The sequence below is a fragment of the Carettochelys insculpta genome, chromosome 2 (assembly GCF_033958435.1).
Source record: "Carettochelys insculpta isolate YL-2023 chromosome 2, ASM3395843v1, whole genome shotgun sequence".
Classification (NCBI taxonomy): domain Eukaryota; kingdom Metazoa; phylum Chordata; order Testudines; family Carettochelyidae; genus Carettochelys; species Carettochelys insculpta.
The window spans coordinates 160,928,243-160,947,281 of NC_134138.1; the positions used below are offsets into that span (position 1 = coordinate 160,928,243).

Below are 19,039 nucleotides of genomic sequence, written 5' to 3' on the forward strand. Positions count from 1 at the left end.
TGGTCAATGGTTTATATGCACAGTAAGTGCATTTCTTTATTTTTCATGCAATGGAACTTATTTTCACTTCGTCTTCCTAAATGGATTACAACATACAAAATTTTTTTTGGCAAATGGTTTTTGAGGGGCTGGTTAATATTAATAACCAAGAGTTTAACGTAATATACTAAAAATATTTAACAAATGCATAAAAATTCCTGAACACTGTTCATTTTCATGACAATTTGTGCTCCAACTATATTTTTATTGTGCTAAAGCCATAAATTCCATCCCCTTCTGCAAAAACAAAACAAAAAAAACAAAACACATCCAGGACTTTGTTGATCAGTCTGGTTCCTAAAAAACAGAAGTGAAGATTCTTCAGTGTTCTGCTATTTGTTCCTATTCAGCTGTTTTCTTCTCAATTTATTTGTCTAGTTTCAATTAGCACTTTGATTAATGTTTCAATATTGATATCTGAAAGAAAAAAAAATCCTTAAATTATTAACTTTATGCAACTTGGTATAGATGACTACAGCACATTGGTAATAATCGTTAATTTTTAACATAAAATTAGGCAATTTAACATAGAATAGCTTGCATTATCTGTCTAGCAAATTCCCCAACATGGTGAATAAAGGCCTAGTTATATATGAATTCTCTTCTTTAAAATGTTCTAGAAACACATTTATAAAACAGATTTTCTCTACTATTTTTCAAAAACTGCAATTCATAATGTTTATTTGCCTAGACACCAATGCAAAATAATGACAAGTTACCATCTAAAACAGCTGTTAGAATCCATGTCAAACTGGCTGTTTTGGTTTTTTTATAGTAAAATGAAAAATATACATTATCCTGAAGTGTGTTTGATACATATTTTGCACATCTCCCTTCTACCACCAGCCCCAATGCTCGATTTACCCCCCCCCAAACACTTGCTATTTGTATTCACGGTTTCTCTTTTGCAGCCACCTTTGTGGTACTATTTGCTGAAGTCTGAAACACACTGGCTGCTTTATGAAATTTGGAACCTAGACAGACAGCTGGCCCAGAGCAAATCTCCCCCTCCCTCTCCCTTTTAGGTAGGGTTCTCACTTCTCACAACCGCACTGCCAAAACAGTGACATGAGCCTCAAAACAATTAAAGTGAGTTCACTTCTGAACAATACTAATGCCAACATTGAGCTGCAAAAGTGTGCTGTTAAGGGAAGTCAACCCAAAAGTGTCCCAACAACTGAACCTGCCATCTCAGCTTTCTGCACAGTTTGAACCTTTGACTACCGCTTTGTAGTGCTACATATTACGATGAGGCCAACAAGGCTTTATTAAGAATAGAATACATCACAATCTTACTTTCAAGTGCTGGATAATATGGAGCCGGTGGCTTGAGCATTTCAGGCATGACAGATACATCCTTTCCTTGCAAAAAGGTGGAAGTACGACCACTGGCATCTTCAAACCTGTTATCTAACTCTCTCCTCGGTGGTTGGTAATCTCTGCAGGACTTACGGACAGACGATGAATGAAATAAGGCCGAATCAGTTTCAAAATTTGATTTCTGGTATCTTGATTCTTCTGACCAACTAGAACCACCTCTTGAGGAAGAAGTGGAATTTGCAGACCCATCCCTGTAGTAAGATGAACCACCTTGTAAAGGATTGTTTGTTGAATATCCTCCAGATGAACGATACGTAGCAGTGGAAGCAGAATAGGATGACCTCTGGTCAGGTAAATTCCTGTCATTTGTAAATGCTCCTTTACTCTTCCAGTTTCTACTTCCACTACCATAAGCCATTCTATTTTCAGGGGCTGTTTGGTTTCCTTGAAAACTCTTATATTCTGTTGAATACCCACTCCCTGAACGTGTGAAGCACGAAGAGGGGTCTTCAACTGAAGTGAATTTGGAGGTTACAGAAGCAGAATGGTTGAATGACTTCTGCCATTCATTGGGTCCAGTAGCAAAGGCTTCAGTCTGAAGGGCAAATGAATTACCAGGCGTAGCCCAATCATTGGATCTTAGCCCATATGAGGATGATCCATCATCTCTCCGGTAACTGTATGAACGGCCAGTGGTGCGTGAAGTCTTTTCATCTGATCGTGATGTAAATTGTGCCCGTTTAGGTCTTTGAGATGAAAAATCTTGATTCCAGTTAGCATTTCCTGAAAAGAAACATGGAAACAAACCTAAATAAAATGACAGACCATCAGCACTAGAAGTTGGTCAAACAACACCATAAGAGGCGGAGAGGCAGCTAATCTGGAAGTTTATCCCCTTTGTTTGTCCAAGATAGTAATTGAATTATACAAAAACCACTTATTTTCTCTACCTATTGGAAAGGAAAATGTTAAATCACCACCAGCTGTTGTTTTTCACCAGGTTTGTAATAAAGCAAAAATGAAATTAATGCAGAAAAGTGGGAGAACAATTCTGACCTAAAAATTGTCAAATCATTTGAAGTCACAAAACATCTGAAGTAAACAAACACTCACTGTATCTTCATGGGACAGATGAGCATTTCCTTAACTGCTCCCTGAAAGTAGTTCTCAGTGGTGCCTGAATAACTAAATTACTGGGCCTGCTCCACACATCATTACTGTATGGGTATAATTATTAAATTAATATTATGGGTTTTTGTTTTTTTTTAAAATCACAATAGTTATGCCAGTACAATCCCAATGTGGATAGAGTTCTATCCATATAAAGATGCCTAAAACTGGCACAATTTACTCCCCTCTTCCCTTTAGGCAGTGGTAGCATGAATTACGTTATACGCAAATAAAGGCGAAGGTGTTCTATCACTAACTATTCCAGTGCACAAAAGCAATAAAGTTATCTGTATTTGTAGATGTATTTGTAAGCCTGTGCAGATAATGAGTGAAGACAGCAAACGCTTAGACACAAGCGTACAATGTACAAAATGATTTTTTTTTAAATTCAAAGACATTTGAATAGTCCAGTCTCATATGCATTTCTCAACAGTGAGGGTACCAAACACCATATGCCAGTGAAGCTTCTAACATATCCTACAAAGGTTTGCTTCTAGATGAGGAATCTAGGTAGGACTTGTCTACACTAGCAAGGTACTGTGTTGAAACTTTCTTGCTCAGGAATGCAAAGCATTACCCCCTTCCACCTCCAGCGCAGCAAGACTGGATGCTACGCAGTTCCAGTGCAGATCCATTTTCAAGTGGAGAGCTATACCCCTCATCATTTTTTTTTCTCCCAGCAACAGCATGCAACCACACTGTTGAGGTCAAGCACTGCTACAGAAGTGCTTTAATATGGTAAGTGCAGACGAAGTCCAACAAGTAAACGTGACTCAAAAAACCCATCAGTAACAGCCAGACAGATGCTCTTCCCCACCCCTCCCCAAAAGACAAATCCATGAAAAAATGCTGGTGACTGAATGGGCAAGCTGCCCCATGAATTAAGAGGACTGTGCTCAAATGAAGACTGATATACACGTGTTAAAAAGCGCCTCAGCCACAATATTTCACATTTCCAAGATGGATCTGAGGAGGTGAAACTAACACAGCACTAAGTAAAGTTTTCTCTTCTCCTATCACTTTAGGCTGCTTTATTTAGAACATGAATACCAAAAATATTGAAAGCAATTATTTTGGAGATTTTCAGTGCCCAGCCTGCTGATTGCAGTGTGCTTCCTCAGCAACGTATTTACAGAGAATTACATATTTGGGAAGTGGATTTTTAAAAGCACTCAGGGCTATCTCAAATGCTCCCACTAAAACCAGTGGTAAACTCCCAAGAGCTGTTAACATCAGTTTTTACTCAAATTACTAACATTCCGATAAAGAGGTCTCTGTTTTAGAAACCTCAAGAATGTCACTTCTTTTAAGGGGAGGCTGTTGCATTTAAAGTGGAAAAACAAGCAGGAAGAAATGTTACAAATTAAAGTTTCACTACATAATAAATAAAATTTTGATACAAGCCTGATTTAAAAGTTTTTGCAGCTCACCTGTGAGACTTCTGGGTTTTAGGACTATTCTGTTGTCACAGTGCTTCTGAGAATCTGCTAAAATCCTAACTTTTCTCCAATTTCTATTAACCATTTCACTTGGCCTATTGCTCCAAAATGCTTCAAGTTCCAAATTTACTTTTTCTAGTTCTATGTATCAGACAGTGAAACTCTGCTGCTTAATCCACTTGATTTACATAATCACAGAACTGGACAGTAGATTTCAACTAGCAATAATCATGCCTGGGCTTAACCTCCTTGGCTATGATACTGCCACTGTGCAAAGTGAAGAGGTCTTGCAGTCCAGAGTCTTTGAAGCAAGACAGGTCTGAATACTTTCACCAAAAGGTTGATGTTGATTGGGTACCTAACAGTGAAAATGGACTAAGTTCAGAAGCTAAGACAGGGAAAGAACAAGTTAAAAAACCTTAGGTATCTTCAAGGCACCAGGACCAAAAGAAATACACATGCGAGAAGAGGGCAGCACAAAGGGCGTGGCATGTGGCAACTGGCCTCCTACCCCCTGCTGCCTCCATTTCCTCCCTTCCCACTGCCAGCATGCCACTTCTGAGAGACAACAACTGGCCTGCAAGGCCAGCTGTCAGCTCCTTAAATTATGTATCTTCCTCTCCGTGTACATTGAAGCTCAGTAAAGTAAGGGGGTGGGGGAGTTTGGGAAGGAAATCAAGTGTGTTTGGCGAGGGAGAGAACAAACCAACCAAATATCCCTGGATCAACTGGTGGAGGAGGAATGTGTTGTTCTGTTTCTCTCCCCTTCCAGCTGCTGCTCTGTTTATAAATGCAGAGCCAAAGGCTGTTTTCCCCCCAAACCTCTCTCTCCGCACCCATCTCTCTAAGGCTAAGTCTACACTAGCCAAAAACTTTGAAATTGCCATGAGCAGATAGGAATAAGGGGACTTCGAAATAGCCCGAGTCCTTTTGAAAAGGAGCCCTGTCTGGGCGAGCCGTGTCAATTTCAAAGTGCGGTGGCCGCCCGCATGCTAATGAAGCGCTGAATATGTATTTCAGCACTTCATTAGGAAACTTCGATATGGCCATTTGCATGGCCATTCTGAAGTTTTTGGCTAGTGTAGACATGGCCTAAGAGGCCTTTCTGAGGCTGCTGCTCTTCTCCCAAGCCTTTGCAAAGGAACACGCTGCTTTGGCAGGCTGCCTGCTCCTCCCCTGCGATTTGGAATGGGGGCAATGAGAGTGATAGCAGCCAGCAATCCACAAAGCTCCCCAGCAGCCAGGCTTGCACCAAACAAACAGCTGAGCATGCAACACTGGAGTCCCTGGGCTTCTGAAAGGGGCAGGGGACAGAGACTGTGCTGCAAATCAGCAAAAGTCTGGGTCCATTCACACGCCTTCCCAGCACAGCGCCTGTCCCCTCATGCAGGTGTAGGGCCCAGCTTCCTTTTCCTTCATTATTATGGTTTTTCCCCTCCAACTCAATTCGTTTTTGCAGAGCGGGAGCCAGTTTTTAAGCATCGCAAAAAGCAGGGAAGGCCCAGGGATACCTGCTGACTTGAAATACTCTCTGGGCTGTTTACAAGTCTGAAATGAGACATCGCAAGTGGCAAATCTGGGAGCCAAGTTTGCTTAAAAAATCTGGAGGATGTAATTAGAACTTCATTTGGGACCCCAATCCCAGGGGCGCTGGCACAATTTGTATAGTGGGGGCGTTAAGAGTTTTTGAGCCAAACTGGAAACTCTGTATAAAGCGGAAACGATTTCAAGCCAGGGGATGCTGCAGCACCTCCCCACACGCCTCGTTCCAGCACCTATGGCCAAACCAGGGTTTTTATTCTATCCTGGCACCAAGCCACATGCCCTCAAGCACAGATTCCCTGTGAAAAAGCCATACATCCAGCAGTGATCAAAACCTAGAACTTCTATATGTCCAAACTGCTGCACCAACAGATTAATTACAAAGGGGAATACACAAAGTTAGGGCTCTGACTAGCATGCATTAACTACAGTGCGGCACAGCCAGCTCTCCTAATTTTACTGCACATCTCATGATATTTAGTGTTCTACTTCAAGGCCCAGCTCCTCAAGTCAAGTGATTTCATGAGATTCTCAACTCCCCCTCAACCCCCCACCCACCAAGTACATTTCTAGACACCGTCCCCCACCTCCACACCCACAGCCTCCACTGACCCTTCCACTGCCTCCCCTGCTGCTGTTGCCAAGGGAATGCAGCAGAGCACTTCCGGGACACCGCCCCTCACACACAGACAGGTTGGGATGGGTACTGCTAATTGCAGAGACAAGAAGTGGGGTCTGACTTAAAAAGTTTGCTCACCCCTGTTGTTGAATACTCGAGGAGCTCACTGAGGACGTATCTGAACCTCTCTCTGAAAAGTCATGGAAGACAGGAGAGATTCCAGAAGACTGGAAAAGGGCACATACACTACTGATCTATAAAAAGGGAACTAAGGGCAACCCAGGCAATTACAAACTGGTTGGCTTAACTTCTGTGCCAGGGAAGAAAATAGGGTGAATAATGGATCAATTTGCAAAAAGATCTAGAAGATGACCCGCTTTGTAAAGTATAGCTTGTTGCATATTGTCCAGATGAAGGATATATAGCTGACTCCTCTGCGGCTCCCTGCCCTGCCACCACTGAATCAGCAGAACTAAATTTAATTGGGTCAATGGCCAGCAGGGCAGAGGGAGGAATCCTGTCGTTAAACCAATTAAATTTAGCTCCACTACTTCATCGGCGACAGGGCAGGAAGCTGCAGAGAGCCCCATGCTTGCCCCACTACCTGAGCAGCCATACCACTCTGGTGGGCATGGCTCGGCTCATCCCCCGCCAGCGGAACACCTCTACACCAGCCTTCCTTCCAGCGGACACATGTGGCCGCCTGCAAGCACTCCCCTTGCCCTCAGCTCTGCTGGGAGGGCTGGAGCCAGCTGTGTTGAGCCTAAGGTGGGTCTGCTGTCCTGTCATGCCACTGTATCTGGCTTGCTAACAATAAATAAAGCCAGTGCCACGGATGGGTTAGTCCGAGGGGCCAGTTTGGGGCTGAGGCAAGTTAATCCTGGGGATAGGGGGTAGGTCTGCAGGATGGGAGTAAAGCTTAGGGATGGCGGGGGCAGAGTTGAGGGCTGAGACAGTAAAGCCTGGAGATGGGGGATGGGTTTGGGAGCCAAGGCGGGGTGTAGAGTCTGGGAATGGGGGAGTGAGGGGAGAAGTGTGGAGGGTTGATGTCAACATTGCTCCTCTCTGCTGAAGAGCTTATCCCAAGATGCAGCGTTTTCCTTGTCCTCATTTGCTCTCCAACCCAGGGGTGAAAGTAACAAACTTCCTAACTGGTACAAATCATTGTGTGCCCTGTTCTTAAAATAAGGGTTCCAAAAAGTCCAGTTTGGCGTTATTTATTAAGGGCTGTCTCATATTCTGATGCACTGCAGCTCTTTAATATTGATTTTGTAACTGAATTTGAAAAAATGGCTCTTCTTGCTATTTGGTTGCAGACCCCTGACCTAGATGGCGCTTGATCCTGTCATGAGGGCAGGAGACTGGTTAGACCTGTTGACTTCTCAAGGTACCTTCCAGTTCTAGTATTCTATAATAAAGCCATAAGAAACAGTTACCAGAGATTTGCCAAGAACAAATCTTTGTCAATCCAACCTGATGGCTTTTTTGGACAAGGTTAAAAAACTTGTGGACTGCGGAGGAGGAGTGGTATAGCTAGACCAGCATTTCCCAAACTGTTCCATGGAACACGGGTGTGCCGTACAATGTGAATGAGTGTTCCGTGAAAAAAATTGATGCTAGTGATATTTTTCCTTCTAAAATATTAAATATGAAATTATGCATGTCAAAAATACTAAGGTATTTGAATAGTATTTAGACTGTAGATATATTAGTATTTAAAATGAAGTCATAGTAGTATAGTTGTCATTATGCTACTCATGCCAAAACAGAGTCGATATGGACTGTTCTGGCACGAGTCATGTTCAGTTGGGCCTGTCTGTCTAGTCTTCCTTTTACTTCTAATGCATGTGTAAAATGTTCTCTTTACCCTTTATGTCTCTAGCTAATATAATCACATGTTGTGCCTTTGTCTTTCTAATTTTGTCCTTATCTGTGCTATTTATTTGTATTTATCCTTTCTAATTTATTCTATTTTCCACTTTTTGCAGGAGTCTTAAGTTTTAGATCAGCGACGATCTCCTGATTAAGCCAGGAGGGTCCCTTGACATATTTCCTATCTTTCCTATCCACTGGGGTAGTCTTCTCTTATGCAGAGGAACATACTACAGTAAAAGCCTAGTTAGCTGGCATTCAGATAATCGGCGTATTTTGTTAACCTGTACGTCCAGCCAGCTGTCCACTGCCAGGCCAGGGTGTCTCTGTGTGGGTGGATCGGGGCCAGGTCTAAAAACAGGCACCTTTTATTACCCAACATCCCTGGTTCTCCCAGGGAAACCAGATAATAAAGCTTGTACTGTTCATCTTTCTTCAGTCCCAGACTTCTTCAGGTGGACAAAGGCTGTTATGACATTCTGTCTTACAGAAAGGTTAGTATAGCACCACTCACTTGTATTTGCCTCATCTAGTGGCAGACCCATCTGTAACTTTTCCCCCTAAAAAAATGGATGAATAATGCTTTAGAATAGACCATGAGCTCGGAGGCACACAGCTTATTCTGCTTTTTAGTGGTTCCAGCAGATTTATTTCTACTCACGGGAGAATATGGCAGCCCTCCCATCAGAGAAAGATAGCAGCTTTAGTATCCCCTGCTGATCTCAGCGGCTTGATACTGCCTAATGAGATGGGCAGGTCCACACATGGTCTGTATCAATCAGGCAACTTTAAACAGATTAAAACCCAAAACTCCTTGAACTGTATCAGACAACCAATGGAAATCACAAAGTACTTCTAAAGGTCAGCATTCTAGCAGAAGAGTGGGATGTCTGGGCATCAGTTTAAGGTTCACATAGCATGTTCTGTGAATTTAAATCCATTTCATAAAGAATATTTTGTCAAAAAACCTTGAAAAGTACCTGAATTGCCTCTGGAACTTCCATAAGACGTAGATGGTTTGGGGGCAGTTTTTGCTGCTGAAAGCTTGTGTTGAGATAACATCATTGGCTTGAGGCTGTTGGCATAATTGACCTTAAAAAAGCAAAAAAACCACTCACACTTCAAGGTATTTGTTCAAAGATTTACATTTACTTTTCACCATTTCAGAAGCAGCAACTTTTCCAATAGAACGCCAATTAATTTTGATTGGCAATGCCATTTTAAAGCAATGAATCCTATATTCTGCTGCACTGCTCAAGTCTGCTTTTTAATTTGCTCACACCTATCAATGTGCATAACAATGACATACTCCTATTTGACCTAGATTCTGAATTAGCCATAAATCCAAGAAAAAAAAAAATCAACCTCTAGTACACAAATGAGGACTTTAAAGCTTTTTCTCCTCACCCGCCATGCACATGCCTGCACACGCGCACACGTCTCAAAATCTGAGGACACAAACACCTGCATCAAGACAGTAGGCTAAGCTGTATTTCTAGTTTGCCTAAGAAGGTTTTTTGGCCAGCCTTTGGGAGGCAGAAGATTAATTACATCTAATATTAAGACCAGAAGAACAGTTTGAAACCTATGTGAACAACCGTATCTCCAGCTAGTGAACAGACAGAAGAAATAGGAGTATGCTTTAAGAAGAAATTATTACAGTTTTTAAACAAGCAACCCTTAATAGGGAATTTATGATACTACTTTATCAAAATTTGCTGAGTGCTAGGAAAATGAAAGCCAGCCAACCGTACTTATCGTTTGACTAGTATCAATTAATTCAGGTTTTGACAGTGTTTTTTCCTTGAAAGACTTGAGTGATTATTTTTCTTATTATTCTCTTACCTCACCAGTTATTTTACAAGTTTTCAAAACTTTGTTATATTTGCAAATAGTCACGTGAGTTTCCTAAGTAACTGTTCCAATTTCTTGGCATAATCATGGCTGCTGAATCCCTCCCAGAGCCAAAGTGCTTTGATTTTTCTAGGCATGAGTAGGTTGCAGAAGTGGAGGGAACTCGACTCTTGGCACAGTGGACCCTGCAGGCCACAGGAAGAAACTAAAGTGTTAGCTGGTTAAAAATAGAGACCAGGATCCATCCACACACCTCTGTCCTGCCAGCACAGGGCCCCTCACACAGCTCCTCCTGTTCCAAGCAGTGACAGCACAGGCTACAACATTGGCTATGGTGAAAGGATGGATCCTGGTCTCAGCTCCTGCAGTGTCTTCCTTGGGTCTGCAGGAGCCATTATGTATAGGCTTGCCAGGCTCCCAACCACTGCACTGTCAGAGCTGCCCATCTTTACCCCACCCAACAGCCAGACAGGAAGCAGCAGCTCCCCTGGATGGGAGTCTAACAGAGTGAACCAGCTCCTGAATTCTGCCCCATCTGGACCAGGCCATGTGGTGCCATACAAAGAGAAATACCTGCCTATCCCCTAACTCCCCCCACCCACATCCATCCCCGGAACAGGACCAACCAACCAACGACCTCCCTCCTGGGACCAGCTTGCTAATCAACCCCCAAGGAGCTGGCGGCTCAACATGGAAAATGGAAGGATGCCTGCTTCTGCCTCTCATTGAAAATTACAGGACTAGTCTAATTTCATAAGGTCCAGAGAATTGGACCATACCGGTCACTGGTCCCTATGAGTTAGAAACAGAAGAGCACTCAGACTACTTATGCCCACTACAGTCTGCTGCTCTAAGAGAAGATGAAGAAGAATAGGAGATATTCTCACGGCTGAAAGCTTCAAACAGGAATAGAGCTGCATGACACCAACAACTGTCTATATGTCCAGGCAAGCAGCATCACTTGGGGGGAAAAACACCAAATAGTTGAGGTACGTAGCCAAGATACAAGGGAACTAAGTGGCAGAAAAGCAGCGTGGTGGGACAACAACAACAACTAGGCAACCTAGAGCCCGCAGCGTGGTGGGAGAACAACAACAACTAGGCAACCTAGAGCCATACGCAGGAGGTAAAGGAGACCAATTTCAGACAATCACTTGCAGAGTGAAAGAAAACAGGACAAATGGGAGATGGAAAAAAAATTAAAGAGAAAAATATAGTGCAATTAACACTTCAAAATCCAGCACACTTTCACTAAACACTTGTTACAGGGATGTTACATGATTGTGAATGGCAATAGTGGGTAAGCCAATGGAAAAACCTTTGCAACAGAACACCAAAATATGGTACTAGTCATTAAAGTAGATAAGATTACTTACAACTGCTTTCTTGTTACAAAAGGTCTTCAAAGCTTCTGTCAGATCTTGTGTAATACCAACTATCAGAGTTGCTTCTCTGTCTGAGGTGACTCGAAAAGTTTCCTGTCAAATTCAAAATAACCACACTTTCAGAAAAGTTTAGTTCTAAACAAGAATTAAGAACGGTCATCTCAAATGCTCAGCTGGACTTCCCAAAGGAGATCAGAAATTTTGGGAAATGGAAACAAAATAGATGGATTCAGAGGAAGTTTTGTGAGCACCTGGAGCATAAAATTAAGGAAATTGGATTTATACTAGCAGCTGAAAGCCCTGGCTATTTGATGGTATAATTTGTGAAATTCTGTGCATTAAAAAAAAGTCTGAACTTACAAACTGGATGCTAACAGACCTCAGCTCCCAGAAGTGACCCAACCAGATGATAAATCTAAATAAGGCGGTTCTTGTCCATACTGGTAGCTTTTTCCACTGGTTTTGACTGCCTCAGACATTTTAGAATGTAGAATTACATTCCTCAAGTCTTGTTACATAGATGAGGTACAATGCCTCAAAAGAGTGAGAGAGCAGCCAGAGAGCTCCACAGTCAAAAAAGAAAAAGGACAGGATGAACCCTCTCTTCAAATTTTTAAAGAAACTAATGAAATAAACGTTTCTTCTCAGATCTCCTAAATAGAGACTAGACACTTACCAAACAAATTACAAGCCATGGTTGCTCATGAATATTCTCCTTGCAAAGCATTTTAAACATTAAACCAGTGGTGGGCAAGCTGCCAAGCCAGTTGCGGCCCATCAGGATTCTGTATTGCCTGCAAGGCATTTTGTTTACCGTTGCCCACACACAGGGTTGCCAAATTCCACTGGTTTCCATTCACACAGTTTTCTTCCCTTCTGGCATTACTAAAGTGACATGCACATAAAGCACGGGCGCGTGAAGCGAGGCACGTGCTGGCTGCACACAAAATGCATGGTTAAAGCCGCATACTGCCTCAGCATCTAATCAAAGAGTTGCTACAGTTCAGTCACTCACCCCCAAATTCTACGTATGCAAGTGCTGTTTGCAAAACTACCCTACTCTGGGTGACCATCTTGATTACAACAGTCTTGCAGCCCACTGAGATGAACGTGGGCCACATAGCCTTGGCTGCCTATCACTGCATTAAACATTATTAAAACAACTTTAGCAGCTAATATTAAAACTTTATTACAAAAAGCAGAGAAATTAGCTTCTTTTTTGAACTCTGAAGCAGTCCAAATTCAACTTCTAATTATGATGATAATGATACAGGCAACAGTAAACAGCAAGAGATTTATTTACACTCTAATTGCCCAATCTTTTAAGACATGGTGAAAGAAGATGTGAAGAAATATGACTTGAAAAGTAGAAATTACTGATCAAGCTTGTTCATACTCTTCTCAGTGATTCATGCAAGAGTCATTCTTTCTGCACTGGGGCAAAACCATATCAAAATGCCTGGCAAAAGTACTTTGTGTACATACCAAGTATTCTAGGGCTTTCTGCTTTCGAACTGGATCATTCTGTAAGGAAGAAAAACCATCATAAGGATTGAGTACAGTTCTTAAATATATTCTCAAATATATTATTATATTATATATACATGCTACAAAACATCACAGCACGTTAACAACCAAATGCTTGAAGGAAGGAAGTGTTTTACAGCAGCCATTTATAACCTTAGCCCCTTACACTGTTGTATGTAGTAACTGCAATATTTCTATTTTGGGCTACATGCTTTCAAACTTAAGACAGTCTTCAGTTCCCTAGGTATAGTATTTCTGAAAACCTCTTCGATTTTAGCAATGACCTTCCTGTGTTACAGTAACTATGAGGGAACAGGTCTTTTTCTGTTAAAATATTTGACATTTTATTTCAAACTGATATCCTTAAGATTCAACACTGAAAGGAAGTACTTTGCCCTTAACATATTTCATATGGGGTATCAAAGCAGCTTAACAAAAAAAAACAAAAAACAGCACCTGGGAGGGACAAAAGTCATTATGTCAGTTTTATAGATATAATGGCTATGTCTACACTAGGCCCTTCCTTCAGAGAGGGGCATGGTAATGAGTGAGGTTGGAAGATGCTAATGAGATGCTAAAAAGGAATAGAGGGCTTTTGAAGATTGGGGGTCCTTTCGAAAGTCCCCCATCTACACGGACAGTGTGCGATTTGAAAGCGGCACTTTCGAATCGCTGCAGCCATTATGCTAGTCACGCACTGCAAATTCATGGCAGTGCCTCATCAGCACCTTCCGACCTTGCTCATTACCATGTTCCTTTCAAAAGAAAGGGGGAAGTGTAGACACGGCTAATATGAGATTGAGAGGCTTGCCACAATCAGTGGCTAAGGGAGAATACCTGGACTTTACTCCTAACATTCAATTGCACAAGTTTAATGACAGGTACATGCACAAAAGCAAGATAACATTATACAAGACTGTTTCAAAACAATATGATGCTCCCACATAAGAGTTTGCATGGGTTTAACTAAATCAGTGTTCTAAATGTACAAAAAAGCTGCAACTGAAGAGAAATCTCATGGTGAATCCAAATCTTAACAAGTGATGCAAAGCTAAGATGAAGAGGGAAGATGTACCATTCAGTATTGAATTTCTTATAGGGTTTGAATATCTTCCTCTTGGAATCAGTTGGATCTGATGAGACATTGTGCCAGGAGAGCTCTCATGGCATCAGCAGACAACCATGTCAATGAAACAGGTCATAATTAAGACAGCCCAAAGTATCAAGACAATGGATTGTTCTGAAATTGTTCACAGTGCCAAATTAAAGTAGTATCAGAGCCTTAACTGCGACAGTTCTCAACAAGCAGTTAAATACTCCTAGGAGTATGCAGAGGTCTTCCAGAGAGAACATCAACTCACCCAATAATACTGCCTGGTTTTACAACAGACTACATAGGAAGCACTAGTGAAGTCAGTATAAACTATAATTTCATTCACACAAAATAAGTAAATTTCTTCAGTAATAGTGTACTCTGACACTTGCATTTTTAGGTCTGTTTTTGTAAAAAAGAGTTTGGAAGTGAGGTGAAACTCAAGCATGAATGACGACAAACTTGAGAAATGGGCATAGTAATCTGGAAAGGTTGAGACCCACTGCTTTATAGCATGTAGTGCATCACAGTTTTATCATCATCATCAAAATGAGGCCAACAAAGCTGTTAGTACCTAGTGCATTTCAGGGCAACTAATAATGACATCATCAATACATATCAATGATGTGTATTACTGGAGCACCTACAAGCCCCAATCGTTAACCAAGATTGCTTTCTGGTGGGGTACATCTTTGAGGAAAATCTGAGAATTTGGGAGTTATTGTCCTTTAGTTAACTCAATATTTAACAAGCTATTAAGTACAGAAGGCCTTTGATTTAAAGGGGGAAGGAATAGTGAGGAAGCAGAAACTGAGTGCCTTTTGGCTCAGAGTACGGTGACAAAGCTGTTGCCACAAAATTGATTAACATCCTTTTGCCTTTCTCTAAAGGACAGCAAGCACCTCATACTGCGAAGATTTGTTACTGTAGATTATTTCCCTATATTGTACAGGGGAATACAGTATCAGTAAACTGGGAAGCTCAGTCATAACAGGTAGCTATTCCTAAAAGAACAATGTTATAGAACACATTGCAAAACTACCATGACTTACCTCACGATTGCCATCATCCCATCTAGAATAAAAAGAAGAAGGTTTTGTTGCCAAAACAGCAGCATAAAAGTTTTTTCAAAAAGAATTTAGAATTGTATTTAGGCCATTCTGCACACAGACTTCAACCGCACAAGTGAAGTTAATTCTTAACATAAGACCTCCCACCAGACAGAACATCTGCAGCACCACATTCAGTGCTGGGATACAGGTCCACAATAAGGCCACAAGCGGAGTCTAACAACATTGTCTTCTATACAGAAAAACAGTAACTAAGCTTCTTCACAGAGCAGCAGTTCTGAGAAGAAAAATGCCTTAATTATCTTGGTGATCTAATTTGGCTGGGAGCCACTTCTGCAACATTCTCAATCAATGCCAGAACTGGGAGTGATGGACCATTCTGGGATACGAACTGCAGTTTCTCTCTACATGAATACATCATGCTGCCATTAAATGACTCAGTAAGAGCAATACCTCACCAAAACCATAGTTGCACCAATAAGACTGTTATTTTACCCGATAACATGTCGCTAAACAAGAAAGTTCTACACAGTACAAAAAACTGAACATGACAACAAACACAAAAATGTAGGTTGTTTTCCTTTAGTCAAATAGCAATGTCTGAGATAAACAAAATAAGTGACCATTTAATCATTTCAAATGTATGGTGATGTGATGGCAGTAAATCTATTCCTGTTGAAGTTTATTGGCAGTTTCCTCACCTTGATTTTTTCTTTGCTGTTGAGGCTAGAAATAAAAAAAAAAAAAAAGGGAGCTATCACCATGAGCAATATGGGCATACTGTGTCATTGCACCTGGATGATCCAGAAATTCAATATTTTATTTACAGTTCTAGTTCAGTTATGTACAGAACTCTCTCAGCATGGGCCCTGTTCATTACACCAATCTATCAGATTAAATTTGGTCACCAAACACCAAATTTATCTTCCATCTTATTTTACTATTAGACTATTAAATGCACAACTGGCATTATTCAGATTGTATCACACCAAGGTGTCCCAGATTATATAAATGTATTTGAGTCAAATACTTGTATGTGACCTTTTTTCATTTTAATTTTAAAAAGAGATAATATTTGCAGTGTTTTAATGTTAGAGATCATACTTGCAATATTCAGCTAACGTGACATTTTAAAGGGTCAGAGGACTGTTAGCATATTAAAGCCATTTCAGAGGGTCTGTAAAGAATCCATAGTTTTTCTACTGGAGAGTCATGTACAACTATACACTACACAACTTGCTTTTCAAAGCAGCTTAAAGTTAAATGTATCTAAGATGCCATGACCAGCAGTGTGTGGTACAGACATAGCTTTAGTTCAGTCACAAAGAGAAAGTTATACCAACTTATTCCAAACCAATGACATAATACTGCATTTTTCATTGAAATATATTTTTCAGTTGAGTTAATGAATACAGCAAGTACAGGTTGAACCTCTCTCATCTGGCACCCTGTGGCTCCGACTACTGCCGGCTGAGAGACTTTGCAAGACGATAGGAGGCCAAAGTTGTCTAGCAGCATTAGCAACACTTCCACTGCTTACCGGGTTGAGAAGACATGTAGGGGCATATTACAGCTTAAACAAACAGCACAGAACACTGACAGCCTGGTCTGTTGGCTTTTAACAAACTTTACAGCACCACTGGAAAACTTGGCCACACCCATGGAGTTTGCCGGCTGAGAGAGTTCTGGATTAGAGAGATTCAACCTGTAGTAATTATGATCTTAAATAGTACAGCAGACCCCTGACTTACACAGGGATTGCATTCTTGCAACCCCCACATAAGTTAATTTCCTGCATAATGCTGGGGAGCCAGGAAACTGAGGAGGTCACCAGCTCTGGTCAGTTTCCTGGCTCCAGGTTGCATAGGGTAGCTGGGGACCAGGCAGCAGCCTGGGTCCTGGATCCCCTCTGCCAGCAGAAACCGGGAAACAGACCAGCACCAGTTTCAGAATCGTGCGTACTGTGGGATTACTGTATACACACATGGTGGGTGAGGTTGTATCTTTTATTGGACGAACTTCTTTTATGAGAACATTCGAGTTACACTAAGTTCTTCTTCAGATCTGGGAAATTTATTCAGTTGCACAGCTAAAAATATGAAACAGATTGTTTAGTGAAGTAGCTAACACACAGTTCACATTATATTTTAAATGTGTTAGCTACTTGCACTAAGCAATCTGTTTAATCTTGCATTCATCTGTGACAGATTACATTTCCCAGATCAGAAGAAATCTGTGCAACTTGAAAGTACATCTCTCTCCCCGACTTCAGTTGGTCCAATAAAAGATATTACCTCTCCCAGCTCGTCTCCCTAACATTGTGGGTTCAACACAGCAACATCACATACCATAGATACTGCCAGACACATTTTCAGTATATTCAAAGTGTCAGAAATTTGAAAAGTATAACAAGATCATTTTTGCACATAAGCAGAAAGTTATTCCTCCAACCTAAAGCTATTGCTCCAAAGGTTTTCCAAGTGTTTTAGATAATCACTAACTTTTTTGGCCATCTGTAATATCATGTTTTACTTCATATATATTAATATACTAATGTAATTTCACAAACTTACGAGATGTACTGGGTCTTTCAACACCTTCATTCTAGGAAAAAAAAACAGATTTGTTTAAACTTTCTTGTTTAAAATTCAGTTATTATTGGCTGTCTCCCCACAGTCCAATTCCTTTGTTGTGCACACCAGAAACTGGGACCCTCAGAGAATCTCTCTCACTATACCTTTATTTACTATTACTTATTCCACCACATATTTTACATTTAACAAATGCTAAACACTACCAGGCAACCTTAAAAATTAGCACTTACTTTCTGAAAGAATCACGTTTGAAAGGAATGAATTTCCTAAGGTTCTGAGCATTTCTAAAATCGCTTACATTTCAATCCTTTGCCACTATGAATCTTACTGTAACATTTATCACTGAAACTAGGACTAGACAGACATTTAAGTTGTAAATTTCTGCAAAAAAACAGCAAAAAGTTTTTGATGAAATTGAGGAGTCTCACTCTTCTGATTTTTTGACACGTATCAATGCTTTGTCTACACTACAGCATAAAGTCAATTTTAAGGCACTTAGCTTGATTTTACAATGTCACTGACTTCACTGCAAATACTGTTAGTTTCCCTTAAAATTGACCTAAGATGATTTTCTTGCCTCAATCCTCCGATGCAGCATAATGGCAAGTTCAAATTTAAAAGGTCGATTTAATGCCACTATGGAAACAACATTAAATAGATTTTATCGGCATCCAGAGGTAACCCACAATGCCCAAAATGTGCCCATTCTGGCAGCTTTCACCTCCACTGCTCTCCAGGTGTGCAGGAATTAGGAAACAGGAAGCCTGGCAATTTGAATTCATTTTCTCCATGAAAGAGAGCCTCAACATGGAACCATCAGCAAAGCCATGATTTCACGTGGGCTGGCAAGCTAGCACCCGCCCCAACATACCACATGGCAGCTTGGCTGTGGGACCAGACAGTGGAGTGCAGTGAAGCCCACCATCTGTTTGGTTTTCTTTCCCTTGGGGTTCCCTACTTTTTCTTCTTTCCTTGAGAATAATATGAAGTCTTCCATAGTTGCATAGAGCCAATTTGTTCCACTTAGGCATCCCAGGTTCACCTTCTGAAGCCCACCTGCTTGGTGTATCTTCATCAGGTGAAAATTAGTTGAGCAAACTGTTGAAATGGTTCAGTCAGGTTACTTTTTCAAGTCACTGTTAATGCTAACACTAACCACTAGGCACCTCTGGGATTTCCTACGTTTCCTTCTTGAGAAGAATATGAAGTCTTTCCCTAGTTGCAAGGGACAGAATGAAGCACAAAGCACATTTGGTAAAAAGGTCTGTAATGCAAATGACAAACAAATTTCTCTAATCAGGGAAAGAGACTCCTGAAAAATGGCTGTTTTCAACAAGAGGGGAATTGGGGCAATGCAGTCTGTAGTAATGACATAACACACCCACAAGCACTTGCAGGGCATTTTTCTCCCATAATGCACTAGCAAGAAAAACCAGAATGCAATGGGGGCTGAAGGAACTGTGGGATAGGTGCCCAGAATGCACTGCTGCAAAAGTTGAACTTTGGCAATTTAGT

At 41.1% G+C, this 19,039-nt stretch overlaps 1 protein-coding gene and 1 non-coding gene across 5 annotated transcripts in view; both read right to left on the reverse strand.

Moving 5' to 3' along the window:
- Positions 1 to 5: 5 nt before the first annotated feature.
- LOC142009615 (uncharacterized) overlaps positions 6 to 19,039 on the reverse strand; it is a 47,870-nt gene continuing 28,836 nt past the window's right edge. For all 4 annotated transcript variants that reach the window (XM_074987921.1, XM_074987918.1, XM_074987919.1 and 1 more), the window contains 8 exons: positions 17,504 to 17,534; positions 15,632 to 15,656; positions 14,913 to 14,934; positions 12,726 to 12,764; positions 11,232 to 11,333; positions 8,982 to 9,093; positions 1,336 to 2,142; positions 6 to 456 (listed from right to left, as the gene is read on the reverse strand). In XM_074987921.1, the coding sequence (XP_074844022.1) occupies positions 401 to 456; positions 1,336 to 2,142; positions 8,982 to 9,093; positions 11,232 to 11,333; positions 12,726 to 12,764; positions 14,913 to 14,934; positions 15,632 to 15,656; positions 17,504 to 17,534 (1,194 nt within the window). In that variant the 3' untranslated portion in view covers positions 6 to 400. The remainder of the gene's footprint in view (positions 457 to 1,335; positions 2,143 to 8,981; positions 9,094 to 11,231; positions 11,334 to 12,725; positions 12,765 to 14,912; positions 14,935 to 15,631; positions 15,657 to 17,503; positions 17,535 to 19,039) is intronic.
- LOC142009855 (U4 spliceosomal RNA) lies at positions 4,104 to 4,247 on the reverse strand. Its single transcript, XR_012644621.1, has one exon. It is a non-coding gene; the product is annotated as a U4 spliceosomal RNA (small nuclear RNA).